The sequence below is a fragment of the Callionymus lyra genome, chromosome 7 (genome assembly GCF_982586985.1).
Source record: "Callionymus lyra chromosome 7, fCalLyr1.hap1.1, whole genome shotgun sequence".
In the NCBI taxonomy this organism is placed as follows: domain Eukaryota; kingdom Metazoa; phylum Chordata; class Actinopteri; order Syngnathiformes; family Callionymidae; genus Callionymus; species Callionymus lyra.
The window spans coordinates 3,699,534-3,718,141 of NC_141824.1; the positions used below are offsets into that span (position 1 = coordinate 3,699,534).

The 18,608-nt window shown below is 35.6% G+C and overlaps 1 protein-coding gene across 1 annotated transcript in view; it reads right to left on the minus strand.

Annotated features, from left to right (window-relative positions):
- Positions 1–900: 900 nt before the first annotated feature.
- ets1 (ETS proto-oncogene 1, transcription factor) overlaps positions 901–18,608 on the minus strand; it is a 39,757-nt gene continuing 22,049 nt past the window's right edge. The window contains exons 3-8 of the mRNA XM_087795729.1: positions 16,885–17,085; positions 16,595–16,672; positions 14,775–15,020; positions 11,762–12,022; positions 2,567–2,685; positions 901–1,117 (exon numbers count right to left, since the gene is read on the minus strand). Coding sequence (XP_087651855.1) covers positions 902–1,117; positions 2,567–2,685; positions 11,762–12,022; positions 14,775–15,020; positions 16,595–16,672; positions 16,885–17,085 — 1,121 coding nt within the window. The 3' untranslated portion in view covers position 901. The remainder of the gene's footprint in view (positions 1,118–2,566; positions 2,686–11,761; positions 12,023–14,774; positions 15,021–16,594; positions 16,673–16,884; positions 17,086–18,608) is intronic.

The following is an 18,608-nucleotide window of genomic DNA, read 5'->3' on the forward strand; positions in this document are numbered from 1 at the left end:
TCCTTCCATTTTTTCACGTACTTCTTCACTTTCTTCTGAACTGCTACAGACCCCCCCCTCCCCCCGCCCCCCGAACACATCTAGGTCAACATGGACAGTGAACTGACAACTTCTAACAAGAGAATCGCACCATCGCCTCCACAGAAAGATTGTCTACAGTTTTGCTAATACTGCATCGGTTTCAGTCCCGACATGACGAGGTTAAGACAAGATTGAGGAATAAAAAAAAAAAAGGGGGATATTTCAAGCTACTTTCAGATTCACCATCAGGTCCTTTTTTACACTTGAAGAATAGGGTGTTGGGATTAAAGGCCTCGACAGACATTTCTTAAACCAACTTTAGTCGTTATTTACCTTCAATTTTCAGGAGAAGCTTTGATATCATTCACAATACTGTCTCGAACACTCGTCAACTCTTGGTTTTCTCTGGATCTTGTCGCCAAGAACGACTTCATACCTTCGTCCTGTTCGACTCCTCGACGTCACTTCAACACCTACTGTGTCTACATTTGCTTCTCTTCACCACTTCAAGCGTCTGAACCTGATTTTTCTTACATTTTTTTCCACTTATTTATCGTCATACGTGTGCTGTCAATCTCCCCCGGTAGGCACATACTCACGTGCACGCTCACGTGCGCACACACATCTCAAAAAGCAACATGGTATGAATACAGGCTTTTTTGGCTTTTTTTTTTGTTTTGTGCCCTCTTTGAAAAAAAACATTCTGAGAAACAAGAGCTTCTATCGTGACAAAAGACCCGTTGGTAAATAAAGACGTGTTGGTCCCTCAAAAAAAAAGAAAGTCTCACTGACAGTTAAACCACTCAAAGGAAACATCAGTCCAAGTGGCTTTTTTTTTTTGTTGTTTTCTTAAAAATGTCCGTTTTTTTTGCCGCTTCCTTCACTCGTCGGCGTCGGGCTTCACGTCCAACATGGCGTGCAGCTCCTCGGGTGTGTAGCCCAGCAAACTTTTCAAGTCACAAACAAAGCGGTAGACGTAACGCTTCCCTGAAGTCTTGTGGATGATGTTCTTGTCGTAGTAGTAGCGCAGACCACGACTCAGCTTTTCATAGTTCATCTTGGGCTTGTTTTTCCTCTTGCCCCACCTCCGCGCCACCTGCAACCAAAAGAGGATTTTCACGTTTATTATTGAAGATTATTTATTATTGTCGTTACATTAACGAGATAGTTCACCCATAATACAAATTCACTCATTTTCTACTCGCCCTCATGTCGATTAATGTTGGATTATTTACAGAGTAATCTGTTCTTTTTAGAGTTTTAGACACAAATGTTTGTTCATTTTAATGTAGCGAGTGGAGCTCAGATGTTTTCGTCTTCATCTTTGTCCAAAAAGACACTTAAAAACATCCAAATACTTTCATATACTGCTCGTCTGTAACTCTTTGACTGAAGCCTCGTCGTGAGAAGAATTGTTCCGGAAAACCTTTAAAAAGTCTCTATTTTAAGTTTGTCTTTCAACATCCTACATATTGTCTACACTGGAAACAATATTTACCCCGAGTACTTCCTGTCTGTGTAGGAAGTTGCGTCTTGTCGAGGCTTCAATCCAAGAGTAACGGACGAGCAGTATATGAAAGTATTTGGAGTCTTTTTGGACGAAGACGAAGACGACTGAGCTCCAGTCGCTACATTAAAAGGAACAAACTTTGTTTTTTCTATAACTCTTAAAAGAACAGATCAGGGAGATCATAGACCGAAATGATAATCCTATGGATTTATTTTCCCATCAAAACATTTGAAACATAAGAATTCAAAGATTTAAATAAGGTCAGAATGTATTTAAAAGTGACAAAGAGTACATAAACATGGACCTAAAGATGCTTTTTTTAAAGGGTCATGTGGAAGGATTTGTTCACCTTAACTCCGCCTACTCTGATGCGATTGGTCGCACACCAACAGACTGACACAACAGTGTCAATGAACTTGAAAAAAGTGCATATAAACTGGAAATAATGTTTGATCGTGTGCGTGAGGAAGATTTAAATTGACTTACATTAGTTATCTCAGTTGGTTTTGAGTAAATTTAGTAAGTTTTTTTCTACATAACAAATCTCTAGTAAATGTAGTCACATCAGCTGAAGAAGATTGTGTTGCAAGATTTGTTGCATTGTTTATTTGAGCGTAAAATCCAAACCAAAAATGTCCTGCATGTGATTTAACTTCCTGTATAAACGATTTAGTTTCATCACAAAGTCCTTGTTCAGGTTCAAGATGAGACACATATGTATCAATAATTTAAAGTTTGAATCGATTAGAACATTTTTTACTCCATTAAAAGACGCTTCATTATCTACTTTAAAAACATTTTTAGTTGTTTTTATGTCATTTTAATAAAAGACCTTGTTTTGAATAAAGTTAAAGCCTAATTTTCCATTTTTCCATAACAAGTACTTTTGTGACTGTTTGAAACAGTCGTGCTTTGATTGAGACACAACAAGCCTTGTTTGCAAAAGAAAGAAAAAAGTGCAACTTGTTCATCTGGCCGACTACTCAGGACCTCCCAGCTCGTGGACCTGTGACCGGCCCGGTCGCGACCTCTCACCTCATCTGGGTCGGAAAGCTTAAACTCCCAGCCGTCGCCTGTCCAGCTGATGAAGGACTGGCAGGACTTGTCGGTCAGAAGCTCCAGGAGGAACTGCCACAGCTGGATGGGTCCACTGCCTGCAGGGGGACGAGAGGGAGGACGAGTTAAGAAGCTTTTGACGCGAGACACTGAAGAGAAACTTTAATGTACAACATTGTTTAAGTAAAAAATATATCAGGGCTTCACGATATATCGAAAAAAAAAATCGATGTCGCTATATTGTCACGTGCCATATACATATGGAAACCAAGTGATCATTTATTGTATAAATCAAGCATTTCTTAAATGATCACTTCGATCAATCAGTGTCACGTTCTGTAAAGTTGTCAATTCGTACTTCTATGTCTCGTTGTTGTTTACGTCTCCGTCCGTCTGTGAACTGTGTGGCGCAGCTTGTTAGGCTCGGTTGCTATGGCGACGCGTCTTGGCTCAGTATATACAGTGAAGTAATACTAAATTATGATCTAGTCAAACACTAGTGATCCAGTGAAGTAATACTAACTTATGATCTAGTCAAACACTAGTGATCCAGTGAAGTAATACTAACTTATCATCTAGTCAAACACTAGTGATCCAGTGAAGTAATACTAACTTATGATCTAGTCAAACACTAGTGATCCAGTGAAGTAATACTAACTTATGATCTAGTCAAACACTAGTGATCCAGTGAAGTAATACTAACTTATGATCTAGTCAAACACTAGTGATCCAGTGAAGTAATACTAACTTATGATCTAGTCAAAAACTAGTGATCCAGTGAAGTAATACTAACTTATGATCTAGTCAAACACTAGTGATCCAGTGAAGTAATACTAACTTATGATCTAGTCAAACACTAGTGATCCAGTCACTCGTCTCTTTCAACCTCCTTTGTTAAAGCAACATATTGTAAGAACTTTTCATCTCGTCTCAGTAGTTTTCTTAGAAGATCGTGAACTTCCAAACAAACCTGTCCGTCTTCACCGTATGCTAACGAGCTAAGTTGTTAGCGTCATTTATAAAGTGTTATGTGTGCGTCTTCACCGTATGCTAACGAGCTAAGTTGTTGGCGTCATTTATAAAGTGTTATGTGTGCGTCTTCACCGTATGCTAACGAGCTAAGTTGTTAGCGTCATTTCTAAAGTGTTATGTGTGCGTCTTCACCGTATGCTAACGAGCTAAGTTGTTGGCGTCATTTATAAAGTGTTATGTGTGCGTCTTCACCGTATGCTAACGAGCTAAGTTGTTAGCGTCATTTATAAAGTTTTATGTGTGCGTCTTCACCGTATGCTAACGAGCTAAGTTGTTAGCGTCATTTATAAAGTGTTATGTGTGCGTCTTCACCGTATGCTAACGAGCTAAGTTGTTAGTGTCATTTATAAAGTGTTATGTGTGCGTCTTCACCGTATGCTAACGAGCTAAGTTGTTAGCGTCATTTATAAAGTGTTATGTGTGCGTCTTCACCGTATGCTAACGAGCTAAGTTGTTAGCGTCATTTATAAAGTGTTATGTGTGCGTCTTCACCGTATGCTAACGAGCTAAGTTGTTTGCGTCATTTATAAAGTGTTATGTGTGCGTCTTCACCGTATGCTAACGAGCTAAGTTGTTAGCGTCCTTTATGAAGTGTTATGTGTGCGTGTACAAGGAGGTGGATTTATTATTGATTTGGTGATATCGCGACGCGCATAAAAATGAAGTGTACACCGGTCCCTCGTTTATTTCAGGCATTAAAGACTACTTTGAAAGAAAATCATGGAATTTTTAACTTGTTTAAATTAAGAAATATTGATTAAAAACATGACGTATACGATGTCATCCATCTAAACAGACATCTCTCAGTAACGGTGACCTGAACAGCTCCTATAGTGCTTGGCCGCCCAGGCAATCACAGCGGACGATGACCTTTGACGTAGCAACATTGTGTTTTTTTTTTTTACTGTTTAACAGTTTTTAAGAAACTGTTAAACAGTAAAAAAAAAAAAAAACGTGAATAACACAAAAGGGATTTGAAGAAAGACAGTAACCTGGAGGTATGAAAGAAAGAAAAAAAAGAATGTACTTTGTGTTATAACATGAATTTGGTCGAGTATGTGTTAAACCACAGACAAACTTCATGCTTTTATTTCCTGTTTGGAAAGTTTCAGTTATGGAAATAAACTCTGCTCAACCTCAATTTTGTCTTCAATTCTGTTTCTTTGCACAGAAAGATTTAAAAATAGATATCATTTATATTCTATTGATTATGAGTTTTTATTTATTTATTTACATACATTCTCCAGTTACAAACTGATAAGAAAAAAATAAAAACAATAGTATTGTGCATAACATAGAATTTAAATACAGTATTGTATCGACCAATCAGGCGTCACTTAAAATAAAAGTGTGTAGAAAGGCATCATGGGAGTTCAGCAAAATAAGGGTGGGTGTTGTTAAAGTTTATCTGATGTTCATAATACTGAGTGAACGTATACAAGATGATGAAAATACATATTCAAAGATGTACTTCTGTGAAAGCGTAGAAGGTAAAGATACAGTTCAGTCCTAACTTGATTTAAATATGTTCTATATCGACCGTTAAAGGTCAAATTCCTCTCCTTGTGTCATGTTTAACGTCCATAAATATTCATGCGAGGTCCAGGCTGGAGCGGCACCAACGAAACCTTCTGATCTGGGTCAGACTGAAGCACGGCGGCGGAACCGAACGTCGGGTCGAGACACAAACGGATCCATTCATGTCCTCAAGTCGTGTGAATCTGGTCTGTGTGCGTCGCGAGTTCCTCGCTGATGGAATCACCGGGTCAGAACCGGACAGAGACACATCTTCTCTGTGTCCCAGACCCGGAGAATGAATTCCACAGAACAGAACGAGCTGTTTAAAGTAAATGTCGTCGTCGCCGCTTTAACTTCATGCGAGGACGATTTGCTCGAGAAGTTTTTGTGGTTTTTCTTCAGCGAATCCGCCCACAGTTCGACGCTCAGATCTCTGTCACACCTGCTGCTGCAAAGTCACGCCAAAGTTTCCGTTCACATCTGCAGAGCTTTTCTGGTTCATTTGCTTTTCTCTAAAGTTTGCAAGAAATACTTTGACATTTCAAACGTGTCCACGAGGTCACATGACTGAGAGCTGAGGAGATGATGTTAAAGTCACAAGATGGATTATCCTCACACTTGAGTGAAGAATGTGTTTTATTTTTAACCTCAACCGTATAAAGAACGTTTTAAAAAGGCATCAATAAAATAAATGGTTTCATATAAAACAAATGAAATCAGTTACGACTTCGTCAAGAGTCGTGTGGTCTGTAAATACTACAATACCAGAGTCATGTACTGGACAATACTACACATATATACTTGTTACTACACTATCACAACACCAGAGTCAAGTACTGGACTATACTACACATATATACATGTTACTACACTATCACAACACCAGAGTCAAGTACTGGACTATACTACACATATATACATGTTACTACACTATCACAACACCAGAGTCAAGTACTGGACTATACTACACATATATACATGTTACTACACTATCACAACACCAGAGTCAAGTACTGGACAATACTACACTATATCCTTGTTACTACACTATCACAACACCAGAGTCAAGTACTGGACTATACTACACATATATACATGTTGCTACACTATCACAACACCAGAGTCAAGTACTGGACTATACTACACATATATACATGTTACTACACTATCACAACACCAGAGTCAAGTACTGGACTATACTACACATATATACATGTTACTACACTATCACAACACCAGAGTCAAGTACTGGACAATACTACACTATATCCTTGTTACTACACTATCACAACACCAGAGTCAAGTACTGGACAATACTACACTATATCCTTGTTACTACACTATCACAACACCAGAGTCAAGTACTGGACTATACTACACATATATACATGTTACTACACTATCACAACACCAGAGTCAAGTATTTGACAATACTACACATATATACTTGTTACTACACTATCACAACACCAGAGTCAAGTACTGGACAATAGTACAAATATATACTTGTTACTACACTATCACAACACCAGAGTCAAGTACTTGACAATACTACACATATATTCTTGTTACTACAGTATCAAAACACCAGAGTCAAGTACTGGACAATACTACACATATATACTTGTTACTACACTATCACAACACCAGAGTCAAGTACTGGACAATACTACACATATATACTTGTTACTACACTATCACAACACCAGAGTCAAGTACTTGACAATACTACACATATATTCTTGTTACTACAGTATCAAAACACCAGAGTCAAGTACTGGACAATACTACACATATATTCTTGTTACTACACTATCACAACACCAGAGTCAAGTACTGGACAATACTACACACATATACTTGTTACTACACTATCACAACACCAGAGTCAAGTATTTGACAATACTACACATATATACTTGTTACTACACTATCACAACACCAGAGTCAAGTACTTGACAATAGTACAAATATATACTTGTTACTACACTATCACAACACCAGAGTCAAGTACTTGACAATACTACACATATATTCTTGTTACTACAGTATCAAAACACCAGAGTCAAGTACTGGACAATACTACACATATATACATTTTACTACACTATCACAACACCAGAGTCAAGTACTGGACAATACTACACTATATCCTTGTTACTACACTATCACAACACCAGAGTCAAGTACTGGACAATACTACACATATATACTTGTTACTACACTATCACAACACCAGAGTCAAGTATTTGACAATACTACACATATATACTTGTTACTACACTATCACAACACCAGAGTCAAGTACTTGACAATAGTACAAATATATACTTGTTACTACACTATCACAACACCAGAGTCAAGTACTTGACAATACTACACATATATTATTGTTACTACAGTATCAAAACACCAGAGTCAAGTACTGGACAATACTACACATATATACTTGTTACTACACTATCACAACACCAGAGTCAAGTACTTGACAATACTACACATATATCCTCGTTACTACACTATCACTATATATCTCTATATATTGTATCCTTGCAACTGTATCATGTTGGGGTGTACACGCTCTTAAACCTTACAAATCCTGGTCAAAATATGTCATCAGAAATGTATATTAAAAAAAATAATTTTTTGGACTCGTTTTTAGATCTTGATTTTTCCACCTACCACACGTGAAGAACACCTCATATACTCAAATATAATGTAAAATAAAATACCTAAAGTTGTAAAAGTGTATTTCTATCTTGACTCTAACTCAGTGAAGACATTCTCCAAACATCTGTGTTCCCACGGCCAAAAAGGCAACACATGGAAAAAATAAAAGGTCCAAAAATAGTCACAACACAGCACAATGGGCGTCATTGATGTAATGCATAGCTTTGGTAAAAATCTTGAAACGTCTCAATACTGGCTCTGTATACATCGTGACCTATGATGTGTCATTTCCTCATTATGTCTAGAGATAAATTTGGTTTTTTCTGGGTCGGAAAGTCCCCAAAAAAATGTTCATGATGAGAATTACACTAAAGAATACAGACTTTATTTTATTGCGGCAGTTTAACTCGAGGAAGGTTCTATATAGTGCTAGCTTGCTAAGCTAACCCATAGCAATAAACTGCCAACGATACAGTTTAACTTTTCCAGGTTTATGTTGATTTATTCAACAGTGTCAAGTCTCATCATCCATCCATCCATCCATCCATCCATCCATCCATCCATCCATCCATCCATCCATCCATCCATCCATCCATCCATCCATCCATCCATCCATCCATCCATCCATCCATCCATCCATCCATGGTTGTATGTATGTATGTAAGAAAGTAAGTAATTTATATTCATAAGTAGTCATACACTATTACTAAAAAGATATTTGCACTTTGTTCTTTTATTTGCTCTCTGTTCTTTTATCCATCCATTCATCCGTCCATCCATCTACTTGTCTAAGAGAGTAAGTAAGTAAGTAATTTATATTCTTAAGTAGTCATATACTATTACTACTAAGAAAATATTTGCACTTTGTTCTTTTATTTATCCATTCATCCATCCGTCCATCCATCTATCTATCAATTCAACAAGACAACTTAAGCTAAGCTAAATAGCTTTATAGCATTAAAAAGGTTTTTATCTTTTAAAACATTGTCGTCTGTTAATCTTACTCTTTTTAAAAGTAATGTCATGAACGTTTCTGAAAACACATTTAATTGAGAGAAGATAAAAGCAGATTTAAATCAAGGTATGAAGGGAGGAATCGTGCTAATGCTATTCATGCTAATGATATTCACGCTAAGACATTTATGCTAAAACTATTATGGATTAAGAAAGAATGTATTTAGTTCTCAGTGGCTTTCATGTCCTTCAAGCATCTTCACCGACAGATTTGTTTCTTCACATCCTTCAGTTTTCAGCTTCTTCTTCTCTTTTTTTCCCCCCACTTTCCATTTTTCCTGCTCATGTAAAAGCTCAGAAGAGGCACATTCTCCTGAGTGGAAGTACATCACTATGCATTAGACTGGAAATACTCGGCAGGCTTTCACAGACGAGCTCTTCGGAGTCATCAGCCCGACATAATGACTGCCGCGTGTCCGACGGAAGATTGAAGCGCTGAGAGAGTCGTAATGTTAGGAAACGCCTGGAGATCTTTGCCTGGACGCACCGCCATAGGTGCTTCCGTACGACGCTTCCTCCTCGTGATCGGAGGTCAACGCGGGATCCAATTAAAGGGAAATTACACGACTGCGAGTACATCGTGTTTCGTTTGAACGGTTTATTATTTTGAGCGTGTTTTTTAAGTCCAGACTCGCTCATCATCTTAATGACTTGATCATAAAGCACGAGCTTCAGATGATGTCGTTCGATCCCAAGATTCAATTTCCAGAGGAATTAATGCAGAATAAGAGTGTGTTTCTACTTCTCAAGTTATTTCTATATACTTTTTAATTAATGAAACCAAAAAGTCCCAAAAAAAGGTTTACACTAATGAATACGGACTGAAGGTTCTATAAAGAGCTAGCTTGCTAAGCTAACCCAGAGCAAGAAACTGCCAACGATTAATTTGAACTTTCCCAGGTTTATTAAATGTATTTTTCGTCGCTTAATATATATGCATTTTGATCGGTTATTTCCTTTGATCTGTGTTCTTTGTCATCCCTTGCACTAAGTTCTTTTTATTTGGACTATGCATTTATTTTCATGAAACTATATACATTAGTGGTCCAGTAAAAAAACTCTTATTTTGAAAAGACCAAACTAAATTATTTAAAATCAATAAATGCTGCCAAATATTGTGACATTTTAAACGAACATACAATCTTTTTAATCTTGTGTTGACATTAAAAAATGATTTTTTTTTATCATCAATATATTCATGAATGTTCTTTCAAAACTTTTTTCTATTTTTATTCAACAAAATGTTTCGATGACATTATTATTTGACGATATAGAGTTAGCAAGAACTTTCAGAATTTGATGACAAATTTGCACATTTATAGATCCGCTAAAATAAAGGACATTTATTTTGTCATATTAAACGACAAAAGTTTTTTGATGAAAATGAATGAAAAAAAAAGAAAAGTAAATTCTGATTCAATGTCACTGATACTTGCATAATGATATTTTTTTGTATCCAGCAAAACAAACGCTAAAAAAGAGACTGAACTCAATCAAATAATCTTCAGAAATACTAAATAAAAGTGAAAAACAAAAAACAAATTTGTCGGCCCTTGGCCCCGATTTTGGCCCCTGGAGTGAGCGAGTCAGATGTTCACGGTGAAGATATGTGTGGCCAGAGTCTCACTGTGATTCGTCCAATACAGTCTGACTTCATGTCTTAACAAGAAGGATGTGTCTCGTCTGCAGTTCATACAAAACTCTGCAGCCAGAATTCTGACCCGCTCTAGTAGAAGAACTCACATTTCTCCTTCAAACTCTTCACTGGCTTCCAGTTTCTTTCAGGATCAACTTTAAAATTCTGGTTCTTACTTTCAGATCTATTCATGGTCAGACCTTCCATCAGTGATCTGATCCAGCCTTACACCCCAGCTCGGGCTCTGAGGTCTGTGGATCAGAATCTACTTATGGTTCCACGCACACGGCTCAGGACCAGAGGAGAGAAATCTTTTCAGGCTGTTGCTCCTAAGCTTTGGAACGATCTTCTCTCTCTTTGCGCTTGATGGATCTACTGACTCCTTTAAGAAACATCTTAAGACGTTTCTATTTGTTCAGGCTTTTCCTTGAATTTCTGGAACTCCTGTGTTGTTCTCAGTATTATCTTGATCTTTAAAGTATGTACTTTTTTGAGTATTGTTTTGATTGTCTAAGCGCTTTGTGACCCTGGTCTCGAAAAGCGCTATATAAATATTACTTACTTACTTACAATACCATCATATACTTTGTGTAACAAAAATACAGGACCACCCATTTGTACTTCATTCTTAGAGTTGCTACATAAAAATTGAGATGTTTTTTTGTTGTTAAACTCACTAACCTAATTTGTTTGCTCTTAAAGAAGATATGGTTTGAAATATATCAACGTTTTAACAGTTAATGTTCCATGGAGCTCACTGATGGTTATTTCATTATTCTTTATTTTAATTTTATTATTAATATTGTTTATTTTCTGTTGAAAAAATAAAACTTTATATGGTCATTTGTGGCTTTACTGGAAAACAATACATTACTTACTTACTTACTTGAACTGTCAACTGTCTTGAAATAAACTTGAATTGAACTAAATGTATGAGATCACAGGGAAACAAAAATACTTGAATACGCAACTATAACCTTCGCTCTGAGCATCAAGAAGCAGTTTTTCGATGGAAATATCATCGCAGTTTCATAAGGTGGAGGAAGGTGTTGCATCTACAAGACGTTATGTTACAAGGCGTTACCGGGGCGACCTGAAAAAACAAGGGTTCGGGTGTAGGTTGTTGGTAACAAGGAAGTAAACGTGAGGTGAAGACAGAACACGAGTGTGAAGAAGAGCCAAGAGACAAAAAAAAGAACCCAAAATGTGTTTCCTGTGAAGATCGGAGAGAAGTTGTGAAAACGACCGTGTGTGTAACAAAGTGGTATCAGCTACACAACGGTGTAGATGCGAGTGTGTCCCACCTGTGTATCCGGCCAGAGCCGCCGCCGGGATCACGGGCTTGTCCTTGCTGAGGTCCGAACGTTCCCGCACGTAGTCCTTGAAGGTGCCCTTGGGCTTGTGGTTGTGCAGGGCGGCCGGGTAGTCCTCGGAGTCGAAGCTGTCGTAGGACGGCACTCGCTGGAGGCTGCTGAACGACGACTGGCTGCTCCACGACTGGGTCAGTCGGTCGCAGCTCTCGAAGCTGTCGATGCTCTCGAACGAGTCCTGGCCGCCCAGTTTCCCTGCGGACGGAACCCATGACGTGACGGTCAGTGACGCACAGGTCGAGGTGTGTTTTTTTAATGTCTTATAAACTCTCAAACCCTCGACAAAATAGCTTAAAAAACAGCATGTGACGACTCATTAAAGGACGCCCCGATCAGGTCAAAGGAAAGGGGGCACCAGGGGGGCTAAAGACCCCCATGAAAATTCAAAAATGTCCAATTTAATGCTATTCAGACCACTTACGTATTTTTCTTTAGTCTTGGATTGTATCATCTTGTTCTTTCTCTTTATTTCTCTTTGTTCTTGTTCCTATTTTTTATTTTTATTTTTATGAATAATTGCTGTATTGCTGTGTCTAATTGGAAAAAAACAATTTCCCAAAGTAGACCTCCTGAGGGGTCAATAAAGTTCTATCTTAACCTTAACCTTATATCACACACTAATAAAGATTTCCATTAATTCATCTTTTTTCGTTCAATGTAAGGGGGCGGAAAAGGGTGGGAGAAGACCCCCATGGAAACCATTTATACAACAAACTGATTAAGAAAGATTTCCATTAATTCATCCCTTTTTCTTTATTGTAAGGGGGCACTAAATGTGGGGAGGGGGCATAAACTAAGGGGAGTGGAAGCCCCCCCAGTAAAACATCTTTTATCCTATTTCCATATACTAATGATGAAAGATTTCCATCATGTTTTGTTCAATGTAAGGGGGCAGAAAAGGGGGCAGAAGACCCCTTAAAATTTCAAATTTGTCAATTTTTTATGCTATTTAACCAATTTTCCTTTTTTTTTGTTCAATATTATATACTGATAAAGGAAGATTTCCATTATTACATCTCTTTTTGTTCAATGTTAGGGGTCGGTAAGGGGGCAGAAGACCCCGAAAAAATAAAACCAAAAGTCAAATTGTGATGCTATTTAAATCATTTATATCACACTTATTAAGATTTAAATTAATTCAATTTGTTTCGTACAATTTAAGGGGGCAGTGAGGGGGGCAAAGTGACCCCCATTCAAATTCAAATGTATTGTGTAATGTATGTATTCATGAAATGCAAACCATTTATAAAACAAACTGAATGAGGAAGAAAAATGAGTTAAATATACACCATATTTAAGACGTATTAAATATGGTGTATATTTAATATGTATTAAATATACACCATATTTAAGACTTATATTAAATATGGATGCTGTATTTTACAAGAGTCATATCATTTATAATAATTCAGATATTTCATTGAAAATATAACAATTTCAACAGCATCCCTCTGTAAATTAGATATGATATCATATATAGATATGATAGATATGAAATGGCACTAAATTGTAAAAAAGGATAGAATTCAATGGACCAATTCTTTCTCTATATAACTTTCCTCTGAAATATACAAGTGCGATTAAAAAAGATTAATTTAATTAATTAAGATTTATTCAACGACAGATTTAAATGATAAATGTAAATCTCCTGATGGCACTAAATTGTAAAAAAGGATAGAATTCGATGGATCAATTCTTTCTCTATATAACTTTCGTCTGAGATATGCAGGTGCGATTAAATAAGATTAATTTAATTAATTACGATTTATTCAACTACAGATTTAAATGATAAATGTAAATCTCCTGATGGCACTAAATTTTAAAAATTGATAGAATTTAATGGACCAATAATTTCTTTATATAACTTTCCTCCGAAATATGCAGGTGCGATTAAATGAGATTAATTTAATTAATTAAGATTAATCAACTACAGATGTTTATTATAAATTAAAATCACCTGATGGCACTTAATTGTAAAAAAGGATAGAATTCAATGGATCAATAATTTATCTATATAACTTTCCTTTGAAATATGCAGGTGCGATTAAATAAGATTAATTTAATTAATTAAGATTTATTCAACTACAGATTTTTATTATAAATTAAAATCACCTGATCGCACTTAATTGTAAAAAAAAAGGATAGAAATCAATGGACCAATAATTTCTTTATTTAACTTTCCTTTGAAATATGCAGGTGCGATTAAATAAGATTAATTTAATTAATTAAGATTTATTCAACTACAGATTTTTATTTTAAAATAAATCACCTGATCGCTCTTAAATCAAAAAAAGGATAGAAATCAATGGACCAATAATTTCTTTATATAACTTTCCTTTGAAATATGCAGGTGCGATTAAATTAGATTAATTTAATTAATTAAGATTAATCAACTACAGATTTTTATTATAAATTAAAATCACCTGATCACACTTAATTGTAAAAAAAGGATAGAAATCAATGGACCAATTCTTTCTCTATATAACTTTTCTCTAACATTTATGTGCGATTAAAAAAGATTAATTTAATTAATTAATCACACATCATGATAGTATAATATAAAACACATGGAAGACGATCCCTAAACCTGCGGATCTACGTGGACGATTCCTCGGAACAGCTTCAGCGAGTGGAAAAAAGAAAACGCTTACACATTTAGAAACATTTAGAAAAGGGTTTTGATCTGACAAACCCACGCGCGGTAACTGAGCTCGACACCTTCTCCAGTCACAGTCGAAAAAACCGCTCGAGCTACATCTGCTAAAAACAAAACTTGATTTTTTTCTAAACCCTTGAGTACGAGTCGACCACAAACCCACCAGAGGTTCTGCATTTTCTTTCTCTGCCGGTTCATGTACTAACGTGGCATGACACGGTTCTGCGATCACACGCGAAGACAGTTTTGCAGATCCACATCTGGACCGGAGTCCAGGACCAGAAGTCTCACCTCGGCCCAGGCGTCCCACGCACATGTTGTCCGGCGACACCACCTCCTGCTTGACGGAGAAGTAGTCGCCCTGCAGGGGGTTGTGGGACGCGTCCCTGAGGATCACCGCCGGGTACTCGCTCTCGTACTTGAGGGTCAGCAGTTCCTCGGAGCTGATGGGGTGGAGGGTCTGGTAGGACTCGGTGATGAAGCCCGGTTCCGAGAACTCGGAGGGCGGGACGCACTGAGCGTGTTCGATGCCGTAGCCTGGCGAGAGAAGACGGAACGTGATTATTGACTCTTTGTATTGTGTCGCTAGAATATTTCGTTGAATCATGATGTGTGATTAATTAATTCAATTAATCTTATTTAATCGCACCTAAATGTTAGAGAAAAGTTATATAGAAAAAGAATTGGTCCATTGATTTCCATTTTTTTTTTTTACAATTTAGTGCCATCAGGTGATTTGAATTTGTAATAGAAATCTGTAGTTGAATAAATCTTAATTAATTAAATTAATCTCATTTAATCGCACCTGCATATTTCAGACGAAAGTTATATAGAGAAATTATTGTTTCATTGATTTCTATCCTTTTTTACAATTGAGTGCCATCAGAAGATTTACATGTATCATTTAAATCTGTTGTTGAATACATCTCAATTAATTCAATTAATCTTTTTTAATCGCACCTTCATATTTCAGAGGAAAGTTATATAGAGAAAGATTTGGTCCATTGATTTCTATCCTTTTTTACAATTGAGTGCCATCAGAAGATTTGAATTTATAATAAAAATCTGTAGTTGAATTAATCTTAATTAATTAAATTAATCATTTTTAATCGCATCAAAATATTTCTGAGAAACATTGTTTAGAGAAATTATTGGTCCATTGATTTCTATCCTTTTTTACAATTGAGTGCCATCAGAAGATTTGAATTTATAATAAAAATCTGTAGTTGAATTAATCTTAATTAATTAAATTAATCTCATTTAATCGCAAGAGCATATTTCAAAGGAAAGTTATATAGAGAAATTATTTGTCCATTGATTTCTATCCTTTTTTACAATTAAGTGCCATCAGGAGATTTGAATTTATAATAAATATATGTAGTTGAATAAATCTTAATTAATTAAATTAATCTAATTTAATCGCATCAAAATATTTCTGAGAAACATTGTTTAGAGAAATTATTGGTCCATTGATTTCTATCCTTTTTTTTTTACAATTTAGTGCCATCAGGAGATTTGAATTTATAACAAAAATCTGTAGTTGAATAAATCTTAATTAATTAAATTAATCTTTTTTAATCGCACCTGCATATTTCAGAGGAAAGTTATATAGAGAAAGAATTGGTCCAATTTAATTCTATCCTAATTACAATTTAGTGCCATCAGGAGATTTATATTTACAATTAAAATAATTAAAATCTGGATTAATCTTTTTAAGGTTAATTAATCAAATGAATCGCTCTTAATCGCATCTTAATATTTCTGAGAAACATTGTATAGAGAGAGAATAGGTCAATTGAATTATAACCTTTCTTACATTTTTTGAGTTTAAGGAGATTAAATTTCATTATTTATGATCTGTAATTACATTTTTTTTTTTATTATATTTAATAGAATTAATCGATTTTAATCGCACCTAAATGTCCCCGAGAAAGGTTGTGCACAGAAAGAAATGGTCCATTAGATTCTACCCTTTCTTACATTTTAGTGCTGTCAGGAGAATTAAATGAATTATTTATGATCAGTAGTTTGATAAACATGATTTAATCTATTTTAATCAAATTAATCTATTCAACATATTGTTCTGCCGGGTTTGACGGTTTGATACTTACTGACAAAGTAGTCTGAGGTATAACGAGATTCCTGGAAGTTAGAGGTCAGTCCATTGACGGGGTAATGCTTTGTATCCTCTTCATGAAAAATAAATAAAGACAAAGTGTCAGTGACCCCGGCATCGATTCCACGGATCATGTGACTGCATCAGGCGTTTTTAAAAATTAATGACCGAACTAAAGCGTGTCTTCCTTTTGCTCTCGCGTTACAGCGGCGAGAGATTCATGAATGTGTTTCGGACGATGATGTCATGATGTCTTCAACAAAGAAGTGTGTGAAGTGTGTTCACCTTTCTGGAGCATTTCTAGATGTTCCCACAGGATGTCGCCCACGAAGTCCGGCGCCAGGTCCAGGAAACGCTCTTTACCCATCGCGCACACGCTGGCGCCGTTCATGCCGAACTTGGTGAAGTCCACGTTCTTCAGGCTGAACTCGTTCACGGTCCACGTCAACCACTCGGCCACGTGGCTCTCCGTCCACTGCCGGGGGTCTGGACCAGACAAACGAGACTTCAGTCAAAAACTCTCGTGAATCGATCAAACGAGGGAACAAATTAGAAATAATATTGCAGTAATTGACTAGTGTTTTTTTATTTATTCATTATAATAAATATTATATTTATTGTATTTATACTTATCATAAGTTTTTCAACCTAAAAGTCATGTTTTATCTTTTAAAAACTCAATTTGGGTGAAACTTTCACCGTCTGGGGTCTGGACCAGACAAACGAGACTTTAGTCAAAAACTCTCTCGTGAATCGATCAAACGAGGGAACAAATTAGAAATAATATTGCAGTAATTGACTAGTTTTTTTTATTTATTCATTATAATAAATATTATATTTATTGTATCTATGCTTATCATACGTTTTTCAACCTAAAAGTCATGTTTTATCTTTTAAAAACTCAATTTGGGTGAAACTTTCACCGTCGGGGGTCTGGACGAGACAAACGAGACTTTAGTCAAAAACTCTCTCGTGAATCGATCAAACGAGGGAACAAATTAGAAATAATATTGCAGTAATTGACTAGTGTTTTTTATAATAAAAAATATTATATTTATTGTATTTATACTTATCATAAGTTTTTCAACCTAAAAGTCATGTTTTATCTTTTAAAAACTCAATTTGGGTGAAACTTTCACCGGCTGGGGTCTGGACGAGACAAACGAGACTTTAGTCAAAAACTCTCTCGTGAATCGATCAAACGAGGGAACAAATTAGAAATAATATTGCAGTAATTGACTAGTGTTTTTTATAATAAAAAATATTATATTTATTGTATTTGTACTTATCATAAGTTTTTCCACTCAACCTAAAAGTCATGTTTTATCTTTTAAAAACTCAATTTGGGTCAAACTTTCACCGTCTGGGGTCTGGACGAGACAAACGAGACTTTAGTCAAAAACTCTCTCGGAAAGTGAATCAAACGAGGGAACAAAAATACTTTTGCCGTACAAACAACAAAACTATATTGTGGTTAAAGTCAAAACTAATATCATTTGAGATAAAACTTAAGACCGACTGAATAATAAACCATAATTACAGATTAAAAACACATCTTAAATAACAGTGTTAGAGAAAGTTTCACCCAAATTGAGTTTTTAAAAGATAAAAACATGACTTTTATGTTGAGTGGAAAAACTTATAATAAGTATAAATATAATAAATATAGTATTTATTATAATAAAAAAAATCAAAAAACACTAGTCAATTACTGCAATATTATTTAATAATTTAGACATAAATGTTTCCAAATATAAGAGGGGATCCCAGTTAGGTAAAATTAAATTAAAGGAATAGTAAAGTTCTTAAAATGTTAATCTATTTTAATCGCACCTTAATGTTCCTGAGAAAGGTTGTGTAGAGAAAGAAATAGTCCATTGAATTTTACAGTTTTTAGAATTTTTAATGACGTCATGAGATTTAAATGTATTATTCAAATCTGTAGTTGGATCAGTTTTTTTAAGGTTAATTAATCAAATTAATCTCTTTTAATGGCATCTAAATATGTC